We start from the raw sequence: 27794 nt of genomic DNA, 5'->3' as shown, positions 1-27794 counted from the left end.
TTAGCAGTAGAAAAGGAATGTTTCCGGTATTGAATACAGGCAGGCATAATTCCATTACAACCGAGCCAAATACAACGAATAAGATTACACATCAATTTGAATATAGCAATTTATAGTAGTTAATTACTACAACGTTGCTGTTAATCTCAAAGCTAACGTGTATTTCCTACCAGATGGCGCAATGCCACACTAATAGATTTAAGTCTCACAGGGAGATGGAAAACACCTCTGAGCCATGCGTCTTATCTCTGTTTCACCATGCATAATGCCCCCAATGACGGAATTAATGGCTAACAAGCACCCGCATGGCTTTTAGTCAGAGGTGGAACAAGCATCTTGAGCGCAAACCAGGTGGGCTTTGTTAAACACCCCTCTGCCCCACTCACCATTTGTTTTCATTCATGTACTGTTTCTTAATCAAAAGTCAGACGATTATATTTTCACACAGAGTTCTCGCAATACTAGTCAAATTTGAATTGAAGGGTTTGAACATGACTTGACTACAATAGTAGCAATTTCAGAATTAGTCACAATAACAATCATGTTTCATCATTCTGAGCTGTATACCCGAATTGGGTTTACTGGCCTTATAAACCCACACATGGTTGTTGACATAAGTTTCGCTCTCTCGTAAATATTCACAAAGAACACATGATGAAGTGCAGGTCTGCCCACACTTTTTCCGCATGTGAGCAACTTACAAAATGACCAAATGATCTACATACTTTTTTTGGTGTTTGTTTGTTTCTTTATGTATTTATTTAAACATATATTTCGGATTATTTTTATGTACAATATTTATTAGTGCACCTTGCATGAAACCCATATGCTTAATGTACTCGGTGAGGCATGCAACAGGAATATGACTGGCTGCCAATCAAGTGACAAATTTCCCAACAGATGACAGGTGGGATTCGACTTGATTTACCCGTTCACAGGCAACTTTATCAATCACTGGCAGCGATTGCATCATTATCATCAGGAGGGATGGGTAACTTTCATATTTGAACCGGTTTGGTTCTGATTCTCCATATGTGGGAATGAATACTAGTACTCAAAAGTCCCGACTTTAGGTACTTTTGTTCCGTTGTTTGTGTTCAATGTTATTTATTTAACAATGGAATATAAAAATATATACTATATTATCCGGATTATAAGACACTACTTTTTTCTTAGATTTTGAACCATGCGGCTAATACAACGGTGCGGCTTTTCCGTGGATTTTTCATTCACCGGTAGGGGCGCTCTATAGTTCCATAAATACGCCAAATAAATCTCGACTGTTTTTTCTCTCCTGGGTCTGTTCTGTTTTGATTAGCAAATTTGTTACCATGTTTTAATAATCGGTTTTTGTGCCTTTATGTGCACTCACAGTACAAAATCATCGATACATGCAGTAAACCACATATTTTTTTCAACATAAAAAATGCGGCTTATAGCCTGGTGCGGCTTGTATATCTTCTTTTTTTTTTTTTACCCCAAACAGACAACAGGCTTCAGGTGCAACGGAAAATCCAGTACAACAATTATTTTTCAATAAAAATAATATAACTAATAACAAATCATCCATCCATTATCCCATCCGCATCATTAATTTAAAACAAATAAGCCAGAGAATGGAGTAAAAATAAAGGTATAACATTTTACAATTAATGACGTACAAATACAAACAATTAATAAGTATAACAAAATACAAAATGAGAAGCAAAGTTGTTAAAAATGAACAGCACAAGGAATAAAGATAAATAATTGTATTGGCGCTGAAGCTGTTGCCTCCACGACCCGACTACTGATATGCGGTATATAATGAATGGATGGATGGAGTTATCATCCGATAAGGACCACCGCACACCTCACAATGGGCTCGAACGAAGCTTGGACCAAAATATGCCAGTTGGAAAAGGACGTGAAGAAGAACTAAAATCAATTAATTGTTGGGATCAAATTCATCATTTGAATGTTCCTGACGCCGTACGTAATACTCTATGCCAGGGGTCTTCAATCCTGTTCCTCGAGGGCCGGTGTCCTGCCCGTTTTCCACCTCTCCCTGGTGCAACACACCTGAGCGATCGTTATCAAGCTTCTGCAGACCTTGCTGATTATCTGATCATTTGAATCTGCTGTGTTGCAGCAGGGAGAGGTGGAAAACCTGCAGGATACCGGCCCTCGAGGAACAGGGTTGAGGACCCCTGCTCTATACCTTTTTACCACAAGCACCTCCCTCAAACCCCCAACCCGTTGCGGGACCCGGGGACATCACCAGTCACCGCCGGGCGCCAACACAGAGAAGTCCATCTACCAGGATCCTAGAAAGTGCGAGGCTTCACCATCACGACAATATACTTCATAAACTACATTTGGTCTCGCTTGCTTCCAAATGTATTTTTAGTGTGTGTGCTATCCAGCGTGGGTGGTGTGAGTGCGTTCAAGTGCACCATCGAAAATGGACAGCTCTTCTACTCCTGTCAGTCGTAACGTAGACTTATTCCGGAACTGAAACATGGCACAGTTTGATTTCACGTGAATCGGTGCTTGCTTGTACTGACCCAAAAGAATACTGTCATCGGTACCCATCCCTGGCCATTAGAGCTACTGGTAGCTCACGAAACTACTACTATTTACTGAATGGGTGCCCGTGATGCAATTCATAGACTGGACTGAAGAGAAATCGAGAGAAAAATGTTGGGAGTTCCTTTCCCAAGATAAATTTCTTACAGAGCAAAAATCCACCAAGTGTGGGCGTGGGTACTGCGCACTGCAGTGCGGCCTGTTGCGAGATTAGCCCCCTCCCCCCCAACACCCCAAACTGTGTTCATTTATGCATTTAATAAGAGAGTGGCTAGAGGAGTGGAGAGTGGTGCCATGGATAAAATGTAAGACTAGAGCAACAAAAAAAGACTCAGCAGCAGAAAAAGCCAAAACTGCACTAAAGACAAGGTTTTTGGTTGCCGAGAGGAACACTTCCCATCAACTTCCTGAGCGTGATGTGTTGTGTTCTCACAGTCTACGTGCACAGGGTAAATGATGCCCCCCAGCACTCAGCCGCTAATTGTGAATATTTCATAGCCTTAGACTGGTAGACAGCGTACATTTTTCATCCGAGATCTCTGAGACAACCGTGGTACTGGCTGACCAAAGTGGGATAACCTAACCAAGTTGAGGTTTTGAAGCAACTTGGAATTAATTTTGCAAACATGACTCGAGGTGGCGGCACGGTGGGTGAATAGTTAGCACGATGGCCTCACAGTGCAGAGGTTGTGGGATTGATTCCGGCCTTCCTGTGTGACGTTTGCATGTTCTCCCTGTGCCTGTGTGGGATTTCTCCGGGTACTTCTCCCTCATTCCAAAAAACATGCAAGGCAGGTTGATTGAACACACTAAATTGTGTGGTTCTTCAGCTCTGTGTGTCCTGTGATTGGTTGGCAAGCAGTTCAGGGTGACAAGCTAAAATGTGTTTGTTTCAAAACATGCTGCTATAGGGAGAATTTCCTTCCCACCATGTCTCGACCTGGAATCTGTAAATAATGGCTTAATGGACTCCTTTGGCACCTGGTTGTACAAGGAACAATTGGCTCCAGAAAGGAGCCAGTGTCCGATATGCAACAGTAATCACAACTATTAACCATTAGACAAGGTTGAGTAACTTTTCCATTCATTTCATAGAGCCATAATGTAACACAGCTCGACTGGCCCTGTAACCGTGATGGACAATGGTGCACTGATTAGTTTGTGCTTACATGATTGCGCACCGTCATTGCCCTTAGCTCATCTTCAGGATTTCTGCTTGATTGGCAATGTTTTATAATACGGTATTTCAATATCACGTTCAAATTTGGTGTACTTTGAAATGAGTGATGAGGGTGATTAATATGATCTGCCAAATCCACTTAAAGTGTGATGGTCCAATGCTGACAGCAGTTTAATAGCTCAGTTAATTGCTGAGTATGACATTGAAAGTGACTGGAATATAATTTCATAAAAAAATAATACTGATAATAATTATCGATATATCTATATATATCTATCTATATATATATATATCTATATATATATCTATATATATATATATATATATATATATATATATATATATATATATATATATATATATATATATATATATATAAGGCAGAGCAGAGAGTCTCGCTGTCACATCTTTTGACTTACAGTGCCAAAGGGTGGAACTCTAAAAATGGTTCACCTTGCTGTTTATCTCTATCCAAACAAGAACAAAAGAGTGCAACAAAGGGCTGTGTAACAAAAGTTGAAGGGATGATGTTTCAGCCCAATACTGCACGTGGTTCTCAAGATGCTAAGATCAGCTTCATTCTTCCAGTTAAGCTGAGTCATCCGCATCACTTTTTAATGCTCTGGTTTAATTCCCTCCACTGCATTGTGTTTTTGTCAAGCCAGTTCTTTGCATATTGATTTTGATCACGAATATTTCTTATAACCATTTCCTACTGACTTTTTATTTAATTTTGGGTTGGGTTGCTTACTTTTCTGGAAATTTGATGTGAATCTGATCATTAAATGTGAGTTAACTGCCTTGATGTCTTTGTGGAATTACAAGTAATTATCATGTTTTGGTGTTTAAGAATACTGCATTTGTGTGCACGGAGACAAAGACAAAAAACAAACAATTTTTCTCGAACAGTTTTCATACCTAAGGTAGTTTGTTTTAGGTTTGCACGATTTTGGGAATTTTTTTTTTTTTTTTTTCAGACCAAAATTGCTATTGCGATTCGATTTGCGATATATATATTATAATATAATAAGAACCCAGGTATGTTCGGAAAACTACAGCAGTGCTGGAATTCTATTTTTTTATATTGTATTTATGCTTTTAGCTGAGCTGGGTATTACACTGCAGGAGTGATTGATTAAGATTAAATACCTCTGCAGGGGAAAGCGGGGTGGCAGTAGGGACACAATATCTGTTAAGAACATCCATACACCTCATGCTGTGTTTATCCGAAAAAGCTTACTGGACAATTGGAAGGGCTGAGATGTAATTACAATATGTGCTTTGGGTATTTACTTGAATTTCTATCCTTTATGATGCTCATTCATACATTCTACCTGACTTGTTAAGACTGCTCCTTGCAGCGTATTTTATCTTCAGTTATCAAGGCCCTTAATCCTTGGACCTCAGCCACGACTGCAGCAACTATTTAGTGATTAATGTTCTTTCATACCTTTTCATTCTTGTTGTTTAAGTGCTGTACCGCCCTTCTACTTCAAAACGTGTACCCGTAATATGTGAGCCATTTGTCTTGGCTGCAGTCTTTTAAATAAAATTGTTTGAGCAATGATTACGGCATCGCTTGTCACTCAGATTATTAAGACTTTTGATGATTGGTGATCCCATTAATTAAATGCTGGAATGTTGACAGAGGATGGCCTTGAACTTGAATTCATTCAAATGTAACCAAACATTTGAAGTGGTGATATCTTGCATAAAACCATCAGGGCTGATGCCAAAAATAGTGGTTGAGGCCTCACCTCATGAGAACTGCATGAATTTCTTTTTCTTTGGTGTTTTGAAGCTTTTATTTTTTTTTTAACAAGGTGTACTACACAAATGGCCACTGTTGTGCATGTTGTTTTTGTTTTCACCATGGTTACATTTTTATTTGTTAGACGTGAGAATGTTGAAAATGAGATGGGTTTAACATGCATTGGCAAGGCAATGTACTAGAAAAAAAACACTTGAAGCACGACATGCCAGAATTTACATATGATCCGATTAGTCGATTAATCTTGACCACTGTTGGTGATTAGTCAACTACCAAAATAATCATTTGTGGCAGCCATAGTTGACAGTGGTACCATGGCAGTGCTTCAACAGTACCTGTTGGCACATATATGAACCATGTCTATATTTCTCTCAAACTTTCTTTTTGAGGTCTTCTGATAGCTTCTTGGACTTTGTGACTGTCGTCTGCTGACAAAAATGGGATGACTGTGGACAGGTGATTATTGCCTACAATTTACAGGGCGCAATCAACCCTCCACGCGTCTCAGGAGACTAAACGCTGGTTTGTGTCATTGTGATGCAACACGTTTTGGAGTGCAATCATTTTTGACTCAAAATGACAACTTTGGGGCACTGGTGTGAATACTTTTGCAACAATGAAATACAGACTTATGTCATCCATCTAAAGTTATGAACAAAAAGATTCATGGATTGTTTTGTTTGTGCGATTTCTTTTCATGCAAACAGGTGAAACACACTTTGTCTTTGTTCTGTGCCGAGAAATTGAGCGTTGCTCTCGGTTATGAATACATTTGCAAACCCACTGTATTCAACTCCTCTCCATTGGAGCCGATTGGCCGATAAGATCCTCCTGTGCAAGGCTCATTTTGTGTGCAATCTATCATCACTTGGCTCACAACACTTGCCTTTTTCATCCTTCATCATTTCAATGGCGTTTATGCTATTTGCATACATACCTACTGTATCTTCACATCTCTTTCTGTGTCATTGTATGATGTAAAAACAAAACAAAACAAACAAAAAAAATCATTTAATATTCACAACCTTTTTGACATTTTAATCATAGAGCTGTAGTAATGTGATGTTTGGGGCGCTTTCGTCCTATACAAGCGGTTTATATGAAAAATGTGATGTTTTTATTGTTACTGAGTTTGAACTGACAAAATTACAGGCAATTTGGGATTACTTTGTTGTTACTTTTCATGAAAAATTTGAATCATTTACTTTTGACGTTGAAGCGCTTTCCAGCATTTTCTGTAATTTTGGATTGTTAAAAAAATTCCAATTGCAATGTAATTCTCCTCACAAGGGTCGCGGAAGTGCTCGAGTCTATCCCAGCTGTCTTCAGGCAGTAGGTGATGTACACCCCGGACTGGTTGCCAGCCAATCGCAGGGTACACATAGACGAACAACCATCCGCACTCACATACACAACGAGGAGCCATTTAGAATTTTTCTGGAATCTGGGAGGAAACCAGAGTACCCGGAGAAAATCCACGCAGGCACAGGGAGAACATGCAAACTAAACACAGGAAAGCCAGAGCGGTATCATCATGGCGACAGATATGTGCAGTTAGTTTTACCACAGTAATTGATAAAGCTTTAAATCGTTTGGTAAAATCAGTGCGGCGTAAGCCTTTCTGCTTCCCCAAGCAGGTATTAGTCTTAAAATAATTGCATTATTTAATCAATGTTAGCCTTTACATGACATGGCTCTGCAACAGGAGGTTAACAGCAAAAGCTTGGGTAAAGGCTATGCCATTCAAGTCCGAAATGGGGCAAATAAATCAAAGAGAAGACAAAATACACTCTCCGCTCTACTGACTCTACAAAGGGAAAGAAACGGAGTGTTGCCCCGTGGTATATTGGGCTTTGGGTTGATTTTGCTGTGAAAACACAGAATGCAGCGCATTCCAAAATAAAAGTAACTCATTCATTTTGAACCAACTTTCACGTAAAAATTAAATGAATACATGCTTTTGTAAATTCAAGTACCTCTAGGCCATGTTAAGCATTTTACCATCTTGTGTAAAACATTTATTTGCAACCGTGTAAAGTATCCATTCACCCACCCACATTCCGTATCCTGTTCGGCTCATGAGGTGCTGCCGTCTATCAGCTGATTTTTAGCAAAAGACAGATCACACCCTGGACTGCTTGCCTGGCAATCACACGACAGATAGAGACAGAAAACCTTCCAAACTCACATTCACATCGTCACTGATTGGGAATTGAACACACGTGTATGTGTATGGTACATATATATATATATAAAACACACACACATGGACAAATTCAACTTTTGTTCAGCAGGAATAGAAACTACCTTGATCTGCTTGCGGAAGAGAAATCCAATAATAAAGCAGGAAAACGGTATCGGTAAACAGCCTGAATATGACCCCCCACTGGAGTATGTTGAATGAGGTTTTCCTGTTGCGATCGATACAGACTCAAGAATTCTGAGCATTACATTACAGATACGGAATATATTGCCTGTATACAAGGTCACCAGAATGGGAAGGAGGTGCCAATACAAGAATACGTTGTCACATTTAGGTCACATATATTCCTTGAACAAAAAGAGTTCAAATAAGAAAACTGATGGTACAATAAAAAATACTTTGACAAATATGTTCATCTATTTTAAGATGTGCAGGATAAAAAGTAGAGTTATTGTGATGACGCAAACCCAACCTAACAGTCATGCAAGTTGATGGTGTAATACGCATTGAAACGAATTTTTGCATGCTTACAACCGGAGCTTTCAAACACTAAGTGTAGTTAAATTACAGTATGTGTACACGTCAGTGAGGACGGTAGGGTGTAGTGTAGGCTACGGCCAAGAACTAACGTGTGTGTCAGTGTAATTGGTGTACAGGGACTTCGCAGCCCGACAAAGGTTTTACATTGTTTGAAATGTACACTATGATTAAAATGCTTTCATTCTTTAGCTGTTTTGGTTATTTTGGAATTAATCAATCAGAATTGTATGTATATATATATATATATATATATATATATGCTAGCTACTCTACTACTACTCTATTTCCTTTCTACACAATCCTTCCTATCTCTTCATCTTTCTTCCTTGCATTTTCACCTCTCTTTTCACCTTATGCCCTCCTTCCCATTCTTTCCTTCTCTGCTCTGTGTTTAATGAAAAGGCAAAATCAATGCCCTTGACTCTTTGCTCTGCCGAGCAGTGCGTTCAAAGAAATCAATCTGTTTTCTGAAGAAAGCGGAGAGTATAATTGAGTAAAATAACAGCAATACGCAAATGACTGCAGTGTATCATGTTTAGACGGGTTACAGGGAGTTGCAAAAGACAACCGTTCATGGAACATGTCCATTTTAAAGCCAATTTCAAGTCAGTTTACTCAGTTTTGAATCGGGGCTTTTTTTTTCCAGAGGATCCAATGGTGCCATGCATTGTACAGGAGGCAACCCTAACATGGTAGAAATATGGTTTGCCATAACAATGGTCATGCACAGCTGAAGCAAAGTTAACACTCTAACTCAAGGCCTTTTTCCTTCACTGCGTAAAGTGGATACTTGGGATCAGTGGCGTGCACTTAAGGCCCTGAAAGCCTTCTCTGCTGGCCTAATCACAATCAAAAGCACTGACCTACATTTAGAACTCATATGAAATTGTATTAATTAATTCCCAACAGTCTTTTGTCTTTGCTTCAGAGCGTGTCTTGGCAATGCAGATTCTAGTTGGGTGTTTTGTGGGTTATTTATTTCTTTTGTCCAATCACATTTCAACTTCTATGATGCCAGAGCAATAGAATCTTGGAATGCTGGCTAAGGCCAAACAGGGATAAAAGAAATGCCTAGAAACAAGAAAGCAATATGAGTTCAGATTCCAAAAAAAACCAGAGGCACAAAGAAGATGCAAGCTGTTCTCAATATTCTTTTCCATCCTCCGATTGATTCATAGTTACTCAAAGTGGATTCCCCTTCTTAATGTGAAGCTAGCAACTGAGCAAGAAGAGATTGAGGAAAATGACAGACACGATTAAAAAGTCAACCATCGCGGTGGTGGATGGGAGTCGTTCGTGATAACATTTTCCCCATCCAAGGAGATTTGTTATCAGGTGGTGTCATGTGCGAAGACCCTTGTCTGAAATGCATCGCCTGCCGCTGCTCGCGATACACCAATAGCACTTTTTTATTTTCAGAGATTAAGTACTCACCGATTACCGAGTATGGATTTTTGATAATCCCATTATATCTTGAAATTGTGACCAAAAAAAAATGTGTTGTATTTAAATCAAATGTTGTTCAAATGGTCTGCGATTGGCTGGCAACCAAACCAAGGTGAACCTCGCTGGGATCGGCTGCACACGACCCTCGTGAGGATAAGCAGTTCAGTTGATGGCTGAACGAATGTTTAAATGGTGGGAAGAAAAAAAAAAGAGCTCCACATTAATCACTTATCCAGTGTCGGAAAACAAAAGAACACATACACTTTCGATTTACAAGGAGGCCTTGAACGCATCTCACGCCGCCATTATGTGACTTTCAATCATGGATAGCGACTGCAGTGAACAGCAAGCCAGCATTAATTACACGGCCAATCAGATGAAAAATAGCAATAAAGGATAACATGAAATACAACGAAACGGAGTTAATCTATACAACACACAACTACAAATTAGGCTAATGTGGGAAAAAGTGTTTCTGTCTGCACAATGTCACTTAAACGGTGACAGAGATCACATTCTGGGCTCATTAACATGGTTATGAGGATATTACATACCCAACACCTACATTTCATCTATCCAAGACCATCAAAAAATGTGACTCAGTACTGCATGGGGAGTATAACGGGCAATGGGGCTCGAAATATAATGCTTCCCTGGAAGGTGGGTTTTATTCACAGCAGTTTTTTTATCTTGTTTTGGGCACATATAAGTCACAAATAGCATTGTTTTTATCAATAGCATCATAGCCGCTAAAGTGTTTTTATGTGTGCACTCTCACTTAAAACACGGAAATGTATTTGGTCGCACTTGTGAAAGCTTAGGTTGGCATCCTTCACAAAATGTACCGCACAGCACAATTCAGGCTTGCTGGATTCCAACACATCCAACATAATGAAGAGAGACGGCCACAAGACACCCATATATCAGCAGATACCAATAAGAGGAAAAATGTTTTCCATATCAAATTACAGACAGCAGAGACTCTATCGGAGCAAAGCTTATTTACATATTGATAGTGGAAGACTGGGTGGCACGGTGGACGACTGGTTAACACGATGGCCTCACAGAGCGGAGGTCGTGAGTTTGATTCCGGCTCCGGCCTTCCTGTGTGGAGTTTGCATGTTCTCCCCGTGCCTGCGTGGGTTTCCTCCGGGTACTCCGGTTTCCTCCCACATTCCAAAAACATGCATGGCAGGTCGACTGAACACTCTAAATTGCCCCTAGGTATGAGTCTGAGCGTGGATGTTTGTTCGTCTTTGTGTGCCCTGCGATTGGTTGGAAACCAGTTCCGAGTGTACCCCGCCTACTGCCCGAGGACAGCTGGGATAGGCTCCAGCATCCCCCGCAAACCTTGTGAGGAGAAGCGATACAGATAACGAATGGATGGATATTGAAGACTGTTCAATAGCAATTATTTCTGACAAATGACAATAGCTTGAAAAGGCGCATCATACTCATTTCCAACTCGCATATATCGCAAACCCGATTACAAAAAAAAAAAAAACTACAAGTGATCATAAAAGAATGAAAGTAAAAGAATGTTTTAAATTAGTTTTGACATCTGATAAGAGGTTGCAACATAGGCGAATGAAACGTCAAAAACATAGTTAAATCAGTCATTTTATGCTTCGGAGTAATCACTTCAAGCGTGATATTTAAATTTTCCTCACAGAAATATTTGCCTTAGTAGTTGAAGAATACAAACATATACACAGATATTGTTATGCACATAAAAAAAAAACTACTTAACATATAAATAACATTGACATTGTCACTGATATCAGCATGACCCAAACATTCAATCTCAAGGCGCTCCTTTTTCATGGTGACGATGTGCACAAATGAAGTTTTTGTTAGGATTAGCATCGATGTGAAAGTCAGACAAATATTCTTTGTGGACAATAATTGCATCTTAGCATTTCACAAGAGTAAACATTTTGCTCAAATCCTAATCATTGCCATCAAGCTTGATTGAAAATCTGCGATCCTGAGAAAACAATATGTGTCACATGAGAGCAGCTTCCCTGGCAAAGGCTATCTCGGTTTGTGCAAATTGAGGTCATTTGGGTTTACACGTCATTGTCTATCGCTTTGTTCACACTGTCGCTCAGATCCGATTTTTTTTGTCCTTATGCGACGTATCACATTTTTTTTCATGCAGTGTGAACTGTACAATTCAGATTTTTGACAAGTCAAATGGTTTTCATATACTATTTGCTTGGCTATTTTGACAATGGAGAGCAAGTAAAATTTGTTCTGAGCACGCAACTTGCCCCTTTATTTCCAGTAACTACCTATCCTGGTAATTGCAATTATTACGTTTATCTTTGCAATCAATTTCTTTGCTTCCAATTCTTGTGGTTACCCCCTTTTCATTCTGAATTGTCATACAGTAGTTATAATTATCCTTGTAAACCTCATCCAGCAGAGTTGTCAGTTCTTCTACCGTCATATTCCAAACCAGATCCAATATCATCCTTTCTTCCTGTATTCCAATGTAATGTGGTCTATACAACTCCGGCATGCCATTCTCAACCTTCCCCATATCATGAAGTATTATATAGTTGCCATTGTAGAATTGGTCTAACATCAATGTGTTAAATTGAATGGGCATGTCATGATTCTGTCAGACTTACCGATACACAAGTGAATCATCTTGGCTCCCATTGTACTGGATCTGGAACATCCGGATACCTGGAATATTCCGTTGGAAGTTAAACTTGATCAGTGCGGTTGATGATGTGGCGTCAGCGGTCACCACTCTCTTTTCCACCCCACCCTTGACATCGCCGGTCACATTGCTTCCGTTGTTTCCACTACGGGTGGATGTGGAAATGTCAGATGATCCTGGGTCAGGCTCCTGGATGTTGTTGGTGTTATTGGTGATGTGCGGGAGTTTAATGATAACCAAGTCTACAGTTTGGTGAGCTTCCCCCGCTGGGTTGGAGGAGATGCAGGTGAAAGAGCCTGTGTCCTTTACTGTACTGATGAGGATGTCCAGACTTCCATTAGTGTTCACCAATGTTCTCGAGGAGTTTGAAACTAGTTTGCCATCAGGAGATATCCAATGTATTGCTGGCTCTGGGTCGCCTCTGGCCTTACATCTATTGAAGAGAGGAGATGGCATCAGTCATTAAAGAAAATGCCCTAGTCTGTATATATATAAAACAGTAGTTATCTTCATAGGTGAACCTTAACCATCGAGTGATTTACTGTGTATTCCTGAGATTATTTTTAGGAACTGTAGCAAATATGAGTAAGATCCTCTTTTCCTTTGTAAACTAACTCGGGGAAAAAGATTGTACCCCCCCCCCCCCCCACATCACAGAACGATGAACCCCAACCACCATCAAACGACTATCTCTGCATATTCCTGAGATTGCTTTGAGTAAATAGTAAAGTGACAAGGGGCTACAAATTCTGGCAGGTACCAAAGGTGTAAGCCCAAAAAATTTTATGGCACTCTCATTTATATGATAATGCATTTAAAATAAAAGTTTGCTATAAACTACTTCAGAATTTTGGGGGTTTTGTCAATAACAGTGCGATTAATCGTGATTAATCACAAAGACCTCATCCGATTGATCGCGATTAAAAAAATAAAAATAATCGTTGCCCAGTCCTTATATATATATATATATATATATAGATGTATACACGCACAATAATATATAACAACTTCTTAGTTTTCCTCTTAGCTTTATTGTGTTTTCACATTACTTGGAAAAGACCAATCTTCACAACTGACATAAAGTTAAAAATACTTTTGGGTGAAATATCTGGATGAACCTGTCATGCACTATAATTGTCACAGGTAAACTTAATTTGTCCCTCTTTTGGAAGAATATGTTCAACCACTGTTCAATGTTTCAGTTCTTTTTGCTTTAATGTAAGAAACATTTTATAATTGCTTTTCATCTCTTTGTCTACACTGATGAATTTCTTTTAGCATTTTAAATAAATAATGGGAGGTGAAGAATGTCAAAGTGGTCCTTGCATCCTTTGAACGTTTAGACAACCCTGATATTGAGTCATCTATAGGACAGTAAGGGTTAGATACCTGAGCGACACTCTCTGTCCTTCGAGAACCCTCATGTCATGTGAGTATCGAGTGATGAGCGGGGGTTCGCACAGGAACTCTTCCTCAGGAATGGACCAAAAGTATCGTCCAGAAAGGTGCTGAGGCGAGGCACATGTCTCCAAGTCATCCTCTCGGTTGAGTCTTCGCAGCCAAAGTAGCTCACAGTTACAATGCAGTGGGTTTCCACCAAATGACAGTGCAAAGGTTGAGGAGCTCATGATCCCAGATGTGGCCAAAACCTACAATGAAGTTTCAGAATGGAATTAGATTCAAATTAAATGGATCAGTGTTCTGTGAAATTCTGTTGAACATGAAGAAACATATTTGAGGTGATCCATGCTAGTGATGCACAAGGCATCAATTAACCAACCTGGGCTCGCTGAAAGAGAGGGTCCGGTGGGAGCTTTTGAAGTTTATTTGAGGTGACGTCAAGCCGGTTGAGTTTCTGGAGCAATGAAAATGTTCCCTCTGGAATAAAGTCCAACATGTTGTGGTCCAAACTTAGAGTATGGAGGCTTGTCATTTTCTGTTGGAGGGACACATATAAATGATACAAATATTTTGGGATACATTTGAAAATTCATTTAGATTACTTACTACAACTACCCAAAAATATGAAATCATCCAGGTATAACGGCATAGAAGCTTGTGTAATTTTAAAATTCCAAATAGCAATTTTTCCCATTTTACATATTGAAACAAAAGTCTTCAAACTGAAATTGGACTTCTAACCTGAATGGCCTCCCAAGGAATGGAATCTAAATTATTATAACTGAGATCCAGTTCTTCCAGTGCCAGCAGGTCATTAAATGCTCCCTGGTGGATCAGAACCAGCTGGTTGTTGTTCAGAATCAGGTGGTGGAGTTTCAACATCCCACTGAATGTATCATTGGCTATCCTTGTCAGCCGATTACTGCAATATAATTAACCGTTAGCAACTTTCCGGCCTGTAGCTTCCAAATAACAATTCAATTGGCGTGCGACTACGTTTTACCTGTTGAGATGCAGGGCTCGGAGGTTCTCAAGATCAGTAAAGGCATGAGGTGTGATGTAGGAGATGGTATTTCTGGATAACGTTAAGTCCACAAGTCGTGTCATGTTTGCAAAGTCTTTCCTCTTCACACTGAGAACGAAATGGGCAGCGTTAATGAAATCATTATTTCTGGCCAGACATGGCAAAATGGAAAAATAAACTTCAAACAAGTAAGATTTAGAAGTGAATCAATAGACGATTATTAAAAAAAGACTTCTTGTCAACAGGCTATTTGTGGACTTCCACAATCAAGATCTTTTTTTGTGTTCCTTTACTGTTTATTTTTCATTCCGTATGTATGAGTGAGAACGGCATTGCAAAATCTATACAAGTTTGGATTAAACTACTTCGTCATGACAAAATAACACTGCTCTTCTGTGATATATAAAAATCCGTAGCTTTACACTGGCGTAAGCACTTTGCATTATATGCACTTTGCTTTTGGCAGAAAATATGCTTGGACAGAGTTAAAGCAGATCCTGAGACGATGATGCCCTTTCCACGAAAGCAGCATAGATTTGGCCGCATTTATACTGCAGATGTACATTTTTTTATTTTTGAATGTCTATTGGTACATTACACAGGATCCAGTTTGTTTACTGTTAGTGAATCCCTTTAACAACTTGCATGCACAACCAGAATGCACACAAACAAGAAATGACAAATCAACAGCAATAATGAATATATCAAATAATTTATTTCTATTTTGGCTTGTGTGACTTAGCGCGTGTAACCTTAGTTGATGTCTACTAATTTAGTTGACGGAAACGTCACGGACAACAGGATCTTTTAATAGTGTTGTTGTTTCCCCCAAGGAATTGAATGTGGTTGATTGTGATTTGATGTTTTCCGCCCTTGCTTTGAGGCTAATGAGTTTTATTATTCAATCATTTCCATATTTCTCTAGTCTGATTAATCGTTTCACCTGCTCTAATAAACTCTGTTAATGTCTGTCTGTCTCCACTCTACTGTGACAGTGAATTAAAATATTATTTCAGGTAAACACAAAAATGAAATACGGATCAAAATAAAAAACTGAATATGAGATGGATTTGGATGCTTTGCCAACATACTACACATTTAACTTGGTTCTTTATATTTTGAAAACAGGTGGACGGTTTTCAGTTAACTATAAATGAAAAACTTTTGTTTTTGCTCCCAATTTTATGTTTTTTTTTTTTACTGTATGTACACAAAACACTGATGTATCTCAAATATTGATCACAAATTGCCATCAGTGAGCACTTTTCTTTTGCCAAGCTAATGGTAAACATGAACGGTCTTTCACTAATATTGCACTTTTCCACCCATTCAGGAACTCAAAGCTTCGCACTGAGTCACAATCACCTACAAATGGTGCAGCAACTGGGAGTTCAGTATCTTGCTCAAAGATACTTCGATATGGTCAATAAGGGACGTGGATGGAACCCACAACCTCTGGATCGGTATCGGGAGACGACGGCTCTACCGCTGAGTAATGCCGCCCCATAATCCATCCAGATCAAAGGTCTAGCATATCAACATGCAAATTATACAGTAGGGCTGCACAATATTGGGAACACGTGCAATATTGGTGTTGAATATTGCAAATTTGATAATGCGATATTTACCATGTCCATTTTTTAAAAAATTTTTATTATCTACTGAAAGAAATTCATTTTATAATGCGACAAAATAATCAGAATTATTAGACTCAATGTAATTAATTAGTAATAACTGCAAAACTACTATATATATATATATATATTATACATATATATCCTTTATCTGAGCCGCTTTTCCTCTCAAGGGATGTGGGCATGCTGGAGCCTCACTCTGCTATCTTTAATTGTAGGCGGGTTACACCCTGAACTAGTTGCCAGACAATCGCAGGGCACACAAAGATGAGCAACCACCCGCACTCATACTCACACCTAGGGTCAATTTAGACTCTAAATTTTAGAGTCTCCCATTAACCGAACATGCATTTTTTTGGAATGTGGGAGGAAGACAGATAGATGTGCAATGCACATTTAAGGATCTGTAAAAGTAAGACAAAAGCATAATATTCCACAAAAGCGTTAATTTACCTGCATGCGTCATTATCAGGCTGGTGATATATTCTCATTATATTGTGCAACACTACTGTGCAGCGTGAATTTTGGACAGGCGCTCTGTGGTCTGCCCACATTAAAAGCCCACTCTAAAATTGGAGGTTTTCCTGTACTGGTAGCGTTTTAGGGTTGAGAACACAAATCAGTATCTGGGGTGAGCACCATTTGTCTCACACAGTGCAACAGTATAAAGTAACTTTTCTGTGCTTTTGTGCTTTGAATTCTATATAAACAAAAAAAAGCGTACTTTCCCCTTAACAGTGTTTCTTCCGGATGCCTTCAAATAAAATGCAATAGTTTTGCAAGTGACAAATTTGGATGATGGTTTGATGTCCCTCTGAATGTTCTTATCCTTCATGCAATGCTGCCAGCAAATCTTACGGACACCTTTTTGTGCTAGGCAAAGAAGTCAGCTGGCTGTCAGTATCTACAGTAATCAATCAGGATAAAAAAAAAATAGGAGTCCTGTGACCTTTACCTTGTGACAAAGTTGTCAGCCAGCCTCAGTTCTACTGTGTGCCTGTCGATGTTTGGCGGAACAAATAGTAGACCTTTCTTGGCACAGAGTGTTGCCAGGTTGGGTGACAGGATCTGACAAACGCAGCGCTTTGGGCAGATCTGTGCGCGAACTGCCATGGCAACTGCCAGCATCACATACAGCAACAGCCTCTCCATGGTCCCTGCCCGTCTCAACTGGACACCTGAAGAATAAAAGAGACACAGAGAGAGAGAGAGAGGAATTTATGAATTATGGCTAATCAAATAATCATTGAAGGTGTGTAGTTTAAGACTTTGGCCACTTAGCTGCTGTCAAACAAAAAAATGATAAGTTCTGGTCAGCAGAAAGATACTTTATGCAGTTTCAAGTCTCGCAGCATTATGACTGCTTACACAAACATATTCTTGTACAGTAATCCCTCACTATATCGCGCTTCACCTAGCGCGGCTTCGTGGATTTTTTTACAGGGCTTTTTTTTGAGTGAATCCTGATTGACTCAGGGGCGTTACTGTTGTCTCGAAGTGAAAAAATTTTGATATATATATATATAGAGAGAGAGAGAGAGAGTGGAGTGGAGCTCACAAACCTGCTCATTAATGACAACCTTGATCGGGGTTTGAAGGACATGGCAGAACGAGGATTAAAGGGATCACAGTGCAAAGGCACAGCCACACATGCTTACACGTCAGAATAAAGCCTCAACTAGGCATTCAATCGAATCTGAATCCGACAGCAAAGCCACATCCTCTGTTGAACTCTCTTTTAGTATGGACATTTAAAAAAAAAAAAAATAGGTATTCATTTATTCAAGTTGTTCATGTATCCTTTTGATAAAAATAATTAAAGTCCACAAATCATCGCCTGGTCTAGAATTACACAAAAATAAATGTTAAGCTCGATTTGCACAGAGGTTGACCTTCTGAATTTCAGGCGATGTGTCAAAAAGAAATCTCACAACAGAACAGCAACTGAGTTTTTGAATACGTGCTTGAAAAGAGACAGACACCTGTAATATGAGCAAAAATCAGCAGAATTGTTACATGATTTCTTTTAGTTCAATTTCTACTTGAAAGAGAAAAAAAAATGTGTTTAAATGGAGTGCCTTCTAACTCGCATGCACTTGCACTACACAGAAAATGAGAGCAGGCTCATGACCCTTACGACATGAAAAAAGATATGAGCTCATTAATTACACCAAGCAACGGCTTTGAGGCGTAAGCGAGAAAGAGAAATGGAAAGTAAACTAGGGAGTATTAGCAGCGAGAGGAAAAAGAGAGATCAGACAGCCCCCTAATTAAAACGAGCACCGAGGTGTGAATATGAATGTAAGAGGGAAGAATTTGATGAAGAGGAAATCAGGTGAAGAAAGTGACACATTTCTGCTAACTTGTGATCCACAAACTATAATACCGAGCAGAGGCCGCGTCGACTCTTTAGCATTAAAACAAATGGCTCCTGGGAAGAGCTCAGTTTCACTCTGTCACACACATCACACAAAATAGACTTAACTGACTTGAGCAAGTGGCGACATGCGTTTGCTCGGATCAAACGGAATTGTGAATTAGCCAAAGGGATTATGTATATGGAAGAAATTGTATGGGATGTTTGTAGTCGTGCGTAAAATATGATTGTGGTTCACATATGTAGCAGGCAGCCTTATTCACTTCCTTGAAACCCTTTCACAGTGACAGCCCCCGTTCTCTGGGGGTCCATCATCAAGCCACTTTTACTCCTGGCTTGTCGACTGATGGCAGCACAAATGGATTCTCCACATGCTCCATATACTGAAACTGATCTTAGTCTGCATTTAAATCTCATTGGGGAGAGGGGGCAGAAATCGCAACGGGATAACAGAGAGACTTGGCAGCTAGACACGGCCGTTTGGAAGTACCCGTGCAATCCAAATCTTTTGAAGCTCTCTTTAAACCCGTAACTGGAGATTTCTGTAGAATTTACACGCTCCCCCGCAGCTTTTCCACACTTATGTTGATCCAGTTTTGCATGGTCAAACAAAACACAAGAAAACGTTGATTGTTTGAATTCAAATGTTCAACATATTGAACGTTGGCTGTGCAATATGGCCAAAATTTCATGTCTTGATATTTTCGCCTGATATCTTAATAACAATATTACTATTGGTTCAGGGATGACTAAGCATTTTTGATGACTAAGAAAAAAATATATATATTTCCTTAAAGATGCGGAAACTTTTTTTTTTTTTATTAGAACTTACTGACTGACAACAAAGTCAACAATAAATTAAAAATAATGACATTTAATATGTACTGCAACTGTGCTTTAAATGTAATACTTGTATGCTACAACGGTTGTTTTTTGTGTTTGTGTGAGTGCGTGTTATCATTCTGTACTAATTTGACCCTGGTAAAGATATCACACATCCCTCTCAATTCATAAACCGAAACAAGCATAAATACTGTGTCATGAATTATTTTTTAAAAAAAAAATTCTGCAAGATGAGCATCATACTATTACAAGAAGAAAGAAATTCACTTCGATTTGACTTTTGCACACAAGTGTACATTTACAAGCGTTCTATTTGATTTTAGGCATCTTTGATCATTTTCGTTCAGCAATTCAAATCACACGGCCATTAATTAAGGTTGACGCTCAGTGAAACAAAATTTGAGGAGACAGGTTGGTTGATTAGATTTAGATTTAGATTTATTGGTCCCCGTAGGAAAATTCCTCTTAACTGGTTACATTACAAAAGGAATATAATTGCACTAACGTTATGTAAGTTTTCTGTAGTTTCAGTAACTAGGAAATATTAAACCCTACTCAAACTGTTACATATTTAAGTGGTGTGAAACATACCGTACTGTAAAAATGTATGGAACAATAAAACAAGATATTTTGGAATACGATTGAAATATTTCAGCTGAGTAAGAGTGTGGCTGAGGTGGCAAGAAGGAGAAGACGATGAATGTCGTGAAGTAAAATCATGTTAAGGATGAACTTAAATGAAGTTAATTGCATTTCAACTTTGCCAACATCAAGTTTGATCCAAAAGCTTAGCGAACATAGTATGCCGTGCCAAGTATGCCGTGCGTAAGAGCATCGAGAGATGTCAGGGTCGGAAAACACTTTAGATGTCAAAGTGTTCTCCAAAAGTAGCGGAGTGCCATGTGTGTTTTGCAGATTTTCACTGGCATGATTATTTTGTCTACTGGCAAAGATTTCCGGAAACAAAATGTGCTAATGAACCAAATTTGTCCATGTTGAAATATAAACCTGGAAATGTCATGCCAACACCGCCAACGGAGGTGGCAGATTGATCGCTGCTGATTGTGCAGAGCGGGCTTCATACGTGGTCATATGTTTTGTACTCATTTTCTTAGTCCGAAACAATTAGCATCTTGACATGTGTCAGGAGTCCGATGTAAGGGAGAGAAGCTTTTCCAAATGAAATATTGTGAATAGGAATGAATTGGGCTATGTGTGTTCTTGAGGCAACAGTTTTGTTTTGCTGAGCTCTGTTGAGCCAACACCCTTCCTTCCTGTTCTTCTGTTCCCACTCACTGGCTTTATTTTCCTGTGTCTGCAAGAGTATACCTTCTGGTTAAGCTAATGACTTTACCCATTTGAACAACAGGGGTCAGGAGCTGCCTAAATGCATCACAATTACGCGTTATTTAATTACTGAGCTTGTACGGGCAAACTAAACACACAAACACAAAATCAGCCACCGGTGTCAACACGCAATCATCTTTTGAAATCAAATCAGACCAACAGGACATTGAATGCATGGTTATTAAACAACAACTTTGTCAATGTTCAAATCAACAAGCGCTCTTTATTTCAGTGCATACTATCATGAGAAGCAACAGTTTCAAAGCATCACACTTTGATTAGTAGATTACCACAGAATATTAAACTTTATACTTTTTATAAAAAGAAATCAGGCATCTGTTTCCTTCAACTGCTTATCCTCGTCGGGGTGACCGGGAGCTGGAGCCTAGCCCAGGTGACTTTGGGTGAAATGCAAATTACGTCCAGCACTGGTCACCAATCTGTCCCCGGGGCATATCAAGATTACTAAACATCGTCATACGCAACTAAGCATCAGTGACCATCACTTTATGATAATAGAATATTCAATATTTTTTAGATTCATTATGATGATTTTTTTTTTCTTTCAGTTTTTAATTTTTTTTTACTGCTGCATAAACTGAAATTCTCTGAGATGATCTCTATCGGAAAGCTATGGAATGAGAGTGTATGGATATACTTGGCCTCTAGCAGTCAAATGCAAGTTGAAGTAGACGGATACTGCATGTCAACATACAAGGACTGCCCAAATATAGATTTTTGATCCATCTTTAAACACACATAAAAGTAAACATTTTGTTTAAATGGAAGAGAAAATCGACCCAATATAAACAGGAAGCAAGATAAATGCTTGGAATTGTACTCGGCACTGAATAATGGCCGCAATGTGATACTTTAAGTGGTGGAGCGGCGTAATATCTGACCTTCAACGTGGTTGCTATATCATTCCATTGAAACATTTTTTTTAATTACTCAACAGTCTGGCCACTTGTTTGATAATGATGCGCTCAAGACATTCAACGCAAAATATTGTAATTGCTCGTGTTCGAAGCACATGTGACAATGTAACTGATGAAGAAGACCTTGTGATGAATGGTGTCTCTGCGCAATGTGTTACGCTGATTATTTGGAAAAATGTCGCTGTCTTTGCAGCTGTGAAGGCAAAGGGGAGCCAAACTGGATTATGAATGTGTGGACGTGCATGATGTCGCAGGGGTAAAAGTGAGGGCTGTTGTGGGCCAGCTTAAAACAAGAAAAACAAAACGCAATTTCACGATACAGTATGTGCATGGAGTGATTAGATTTTTAGATCTGACGTTACGCCCATTTCCTGTTATTAACATTACATCAAAATATTTGTCACTGCGCCAGTGGGCTGGGATTCGGTCCAGCTCCCCACGACAAATAATGGAAAATGGTTAGGATTGAATTTGTTGCTGTCCAATGAAAATCCTGCCTCTCACTTGCTGATAATTTTGACATTTTAGCATGACTCGATTCTAGGGGGTTCTCCTGCATGTCTTAAACGCAAGAAGCCAAACAACACATCTAGAAAGTGAGAAAAACAAATGACTCACAATCAAAATAGGCACTCACAATCTGTACTGAACTAGATTGACAAATACTTGTGTAAAACATTACTATGATAAAAGTAGGGTTAAACTCAGTAGTACAGACTCCGAAATGTAGTTTCATCATACGAAAGTAAAAAGCAAACATTTCTAGCGTCAACAGGCTTAGTGCAACAGCCTCATGAGGCATTTCCAATCATGCCAGTAATCTGCAGGCTAATATCCGGTTAGCTGCTCGATAGGGGGAGGATAGAGGAACACAAAAACACTAGCTCTTCATCTGCCAGAAAAATTAGTCAATTTTCTATGAGGGATACTTTTAAGTTCCAGAAAACGGTGGGTGGCTATGAGCATTGCTGCGACTACACAAATCTGCTCTGCACATTACACCGTGAGGTCCCATGATATGACAGCTGTCTAATCAATTGTAGCCTCCGGTGAGCGTAAAGAACTTTTGATTTGTTCCAAAAGCAAAAAAAGGTATCTCTCTCCCTCTCTCTCTCTCTATATATATATATATATTTATATATTTATATATAGAGAGAGAGCGAGAGAGAGATAAATATATTAGGGTTGTCAAAATGAAAACGTTAACTCAGTTAAATATTTTAACTCAGTTTGATTTACTTAAAAAATAATTTACATACTTTGCAAATATTGTGCCAACTTAGCTGTACATCTTTAGCAAGTCTCAGAACAAAACACAGAGTTACCCTGGGCCTTGCAAACCAACACTGCTGGAGTGTTGCGCTTGTAGGCAGTTGTGAGAAATGTTTAGAAGAAAAATGGCTGTAAAGATGTCTCCATTTCGATCGTATTCAAGATTCAAAGAAAGCTATTAGAACAGTCTTCAAATTTAATATACTTCATATTGGGTGATTTTGCCTCAATTCCAAGATATTATTCAAGTAAAAAATAATAGTTGGAAAATGTGATTAATCGCAATTAATCATGGAATTTTTTGTGATTAATTAGTTAAAAAAAATAATCACTTGACAGCACTAATATATATATATATATATATATATATATATATATATATATATATATATATATATATATATATATATATATATATATCAGTCCCTTACATATCTCTATCCGTTATCTGTACCGCTTCTCCTCACAAGTGTCGCGGGAGGTGCTGAGCCCATCCGAGTTGTCTTCTGACAGTCGGTGGGGTACACCCAGGACTGGATTGCCAGGCAATCGCAGGGCACAAATGGACCAACAAACATTCATACTGACCTGACAATCACACCAAGGCACAATTTGCAATCTTCAACTAACTTAACATGCATGTTTTTGGAATATGGGAGGAAACCAGCGTACATGGCACGGGAAGAACATGCAAACTAGACACACAGGAAGGCCAGAGCCGGAATCAAACCCTCCACTTCTGTGTACTGTGAGACCGACATGCCGTCCGCCACCGTGCCACGCCCTGATAGCTATGGCATGACTAATGTACAGCTGGCTATTTTAATCAGGCAGTGTGAGAAACGATCAGAGGTAATCATGAGTGGAAATTTTGATTGGTCAGCAAAAAAGTTCATTTTGGCCCCTCATTATAATCACTCAATGGCAAAGTCAACTCATTGGGAGGTGACAGTGCCTTGCTCAGCGGCATCTCAACAGTAGCGAAAAAGTAGTTTCCAACAACCAGTTGCCACTGATACATTTTGCCCATACCACTGTTTCCACCACAAATAGTAAGATGTGATCTTACATAATTTTTTTTTTCATTTCTCAACAATAGCAATGGATGACATTTCACAACATCAAATTTCTTGGGCTGTTTGGTTTGTGCTTAGTTTGAGTAAATATATTTCTTGATAGGTTCGCATGTATGAAAAGGATCACACTTCTACAATAGTCAGTCAGTCTTTGAAGATTCCATGAGTGTTGTGAGTAGAACATCTTGAAGGTTGTTACAATACTTGAGGAGCATAATAAAGAACATCTACCAGTTTTTGACATATGTAATTCATTTGCCTTGCACAGTACCATTGCCTTGGAAATGTCCCGCTATGCCAACGCAACGGGGATTTTCACAGTTGAATGGTGGAAAGAGAGGAGGAGAAGGCCATGAAGTGGTGGGAGTATGACAAACAGTTTCCATCATCATCCTCGAGGCATGAGGAGGCCACATGCTTACATAAGAATGCACGCACAAAGCCCAGTGCACATATGCACATCTCTGCAAACACACACACAGACTTTCTTTGTCTTGCTGCAGAATAGTACATTGAATTGGCCCATGCAAGTCGTGGGTAAACATATTATGACATTATATTGTAATTACACTTTCCTTACACATGCCTTGAGTATACCGTCGGGAAATATTCTGTTTGAAGAAGCAATAGAAAGCGTGGGAGCATTAATCTCTGCTTCTCATGTCTATCCACAATCTCATTTTCTACTGTACCGCACGGGTGCCTCTGACAGCCGTGAGAGCGTGTGTGTTCAGGAAAGGGATTGCTATCTTTCTTCTTCGCAACAATTAAACTGACAGACAATTGAAAAAAAATATTTGGACAATACATTTACAGCAGGAGGAAGTTTCAGGTGTATTTCCTCACCCCCAATGTTTGCCACTCAGATCCTCTAACATTATAATCTTTCTTGGAGTAGAAGTAACCAGACAGCCTTTGCTTTCTTCTCCAAGGCCATTAGACTGAAAATAATTTGATTTTTGTGGCAACGTGGCAGTTGTTTTGCAATGCCGCTGTCGGATGAGTGGTTGTTTCTCAATATCAGAGCACACGCTGAAGTTATGTTTTTCATATTTTCACAAGTAACTACATTCATCCAGTTATGGTTCCTGATTACTGTTGTCATTATAGAGTCTTCTTTATGTTAGTTGATTTTCTTCATTTCTTCAGACAAACGGAGCTTATTTTTACCTCAGTATTTTTTACCTGTTGTCATTATAATTTATCCACCATACAGTGGACGTAGCAAAGACAAAAAAATTTCAGTGTTGCAAGAAAACACATTGGAAGTACATTGCTCTTACAATATACTGTATTATAAGACATCACTGTACCATTATGCATCACCGTCAATAGTGTGATACTTCGTTCTCTTCAATATATTTAGAACTCCTAACTTGGAACAGCTGATATGAGTTGTCAGTTGGAGCACAAAATTAATGTTTTCCTTTGTGTAAAGATGCAATTTTAATGACCACTTATGCATCCGTCCATTTTCCAAGACGCTTATTCTCAAGAGTGTTGTGGCCGTGCTTGAGTCAATCCCAGATGTTTTCGGGCAGTAGGCGAGGTACATCACAGCCAATCGCAGGGCACACAAAGACAAACAATGCATGTCTTTGGAATGTGGGAGGAAAACGGAGCACCGACATAGCCACGGGGAGAACATGCAAACTCCACACAGGAAGGCCAGAGTCGGAATCGAACCCTGGACCTTTGAACTGCGAGGCGGATGTGCTAACCAGTCCCCACCATGACCACTTATAATTTAGTTTAAAATGTATCTTGTAATAATAACTAAATACCATATCTACATGAACAAATTTATTGAATTTTAAAGTCATAAAAACTAATAGAGACAAATTTGAGGTTAGCATGTTGGCCTAGCCCTCGGCAAGTTTTTCAGTTTGTCATGGGGCACCTTTGCAAAATTAATTGCACGGCCTTGTCGTACGTTCTTATGTGCTAGTTCAAAATGGGCAACATGTGCCCACTATGAGATACCAGAAGAGTGTGGTTTAAAATAAATTATTTATCACATAACATTCATTATATTTTTATTAGTAGAAGTAAGAGTTCTTTTTTGCACAACGTGCAATTTGGGGGAATAAAACTAAACCTCTTGTATGCTTGGTGAAAAAGATGAACAAAACGGATTTCAATTGTTACAACTGTCCGGTAAAAATAATAAATTGGGTTAAACAATTACAGTGTAGGTAAGAAAAGTAGAAAAAAAAAGGATAATTAGGAGATAATATTTTAATTAGCAAGAAATGACGCAGGCGTAAACGGTACATCCATTTCAATGTTACGTCAGAGATAAACAAATCAAGCATTTGATGACTCTATGATGCGCTAATTTGTTGTCTAAAGCCTCACAATGACTGCCGGTCAAATTGTTAAGCATCACCTTTGGTCAACAAATAAAAAAGAATGACGACGAGGATTGTTTAAACACCAAATGTAATTGAAGCAGGAAATGTGACGGTCGATTCATGGATCAAACACCTGTGGTGCACTTTGCCGTTTGGATCCATTAGAGAACCGCTTGCATAACAGTTTGCGTTATTTAACTGAAAACCTGTGTTATGACAAACATAGAGCAACAGAGGACACAACTACGTTGAAATATAGATGAACCTTTTGAGGGCCCAAGAGCGCTTCCACCAATGCACTTGCTTTTTTGTGTATTCCACCCTGTTGTTATCAATGTATAAATAAAGAGCTTTCTTAGTCTCCCCTATGAGCTCAGCTGCAGGGTGTACTTCAGCCGCAGTCATCTTTTGAAACAGATGATGGCGAGTGTTGGTCCACAGCCAGCCCGGGGAGATGTCAGCTGGCTCAAAAAACTTGTTTAAACCTTGTAATATTTATTGCAAAAAAACTCAATAAGAAATGAGATACAGAGAATAAGAGAAGCCGGAAGACCAACAGAAGCCGACTGGTAAACCGTGGCATGCAAAAGGTGTGCCACGGGGAAAGCAGATTTTTGCGTGTGGTCGAGTTTGAATAATGTAGAATAACATTACGCATGTCAAATTTGGTGGAATGTGCAGTCAGAAAAAGTAGGCCAAGACGAATCCAGTCCTCTTTTCTATGACTTATCCTGTTCAAGGTCATGGCTGGGCCTGTAGTTCAATGCCAGCCTACTTACGGCAAAAGGTGAACAACACTGTATTGATCGACAAACAATCACAGCGCAATTGTCAGCAGTGTATTGAGAGCGAATCGATCACACACCAGCTGAAAGGGGCACTCTGTTTTTTTTTTCAAACTGATCGAAAGATCGCATGTAGCCTCACTTCTCTGCCCCCTTCCCCTCTCGTGCCCCCAAAGGCCTAACGTGAGCGTGCACGGGATGGGAAGCACGTGCACGTAAACAAGCCATTCTTGGCCACGACTGCTACAAAGCAAGCACCACTTATTCATGATGACATCTTTTTGTTGCTGCTTCTGGTTTGTCTTGAGAGCAGTCCAATTCCTTCTTTTTAACGTTTGTTGTTCACAGGAGATAAATAATCCAG

At 39.2% G+C, this 27794-nt stretch overlaps 1 protein-coding gene across 3 annotated transcripts in view; it reads right to left on the bottom strand.

Moving 5' to 3' along the window:
• Positions 1–27794, bottom strand: part of lrfn5a (leucine rich repeat and fibronectin type III domain containing 5a) — a 111611-nt gene that overhangs the window by 9373 nt on the left and 74444 nt on the right. For all 3 annotated transcript variants that reach the window (XM_088299948.1, XM_088299874.1, XM_088300036.1), the window contains 6 exons: positions 17394–17616; positions 14784–14912; positions 14522–14702; positions 14160–14315; positions 13769–14028; positions 12345–12812 (listed from right to left, as the gene is read on the bottom strand). In XM_088299948.1, coding sequence (XP_088156074.1) covers positions 12345–12812; positions 13769–14028; positions 14160–14315; positions 14522–14702; positions 14784–14912; positions 17394–17590 — 1391 coding nt within the window. In that variant the 5' untranslated portion in view covers positions 17591–17616. The remainder of the gene's footprint in view (positions 1–12344; positions 12813–13768; positions 14029–14159; positions 14316–14521; positions 14703–14783; positions 14913–17393; positions 17617–27794) is intronic.

This window comes from Idiotropiscis lumnitzeri, chromosome 1 (genome assembly GCF_059441095.1).
Source record: "Idiotropiscis lumnitzeri isolate Australia: NSW breed Sydney's pygmy pipehorse chromosome 1, RoL_Ilum_1.0, whole genome shotgun sequence".
In the NCBI taxonomy this organism is placed as follows: Eukaryota; Metazoa; Chordata; class Actinopteri; order Syngnathiformes; family Syngnathidae; genus Idiotropiscis; species Idiotropiscis lumnitzeri.
The sequence above is the reverse complement of the archived record's forward strand: the minus strand, read 5'-3'. Positions and strand labels throughout refer to the sequence as shown.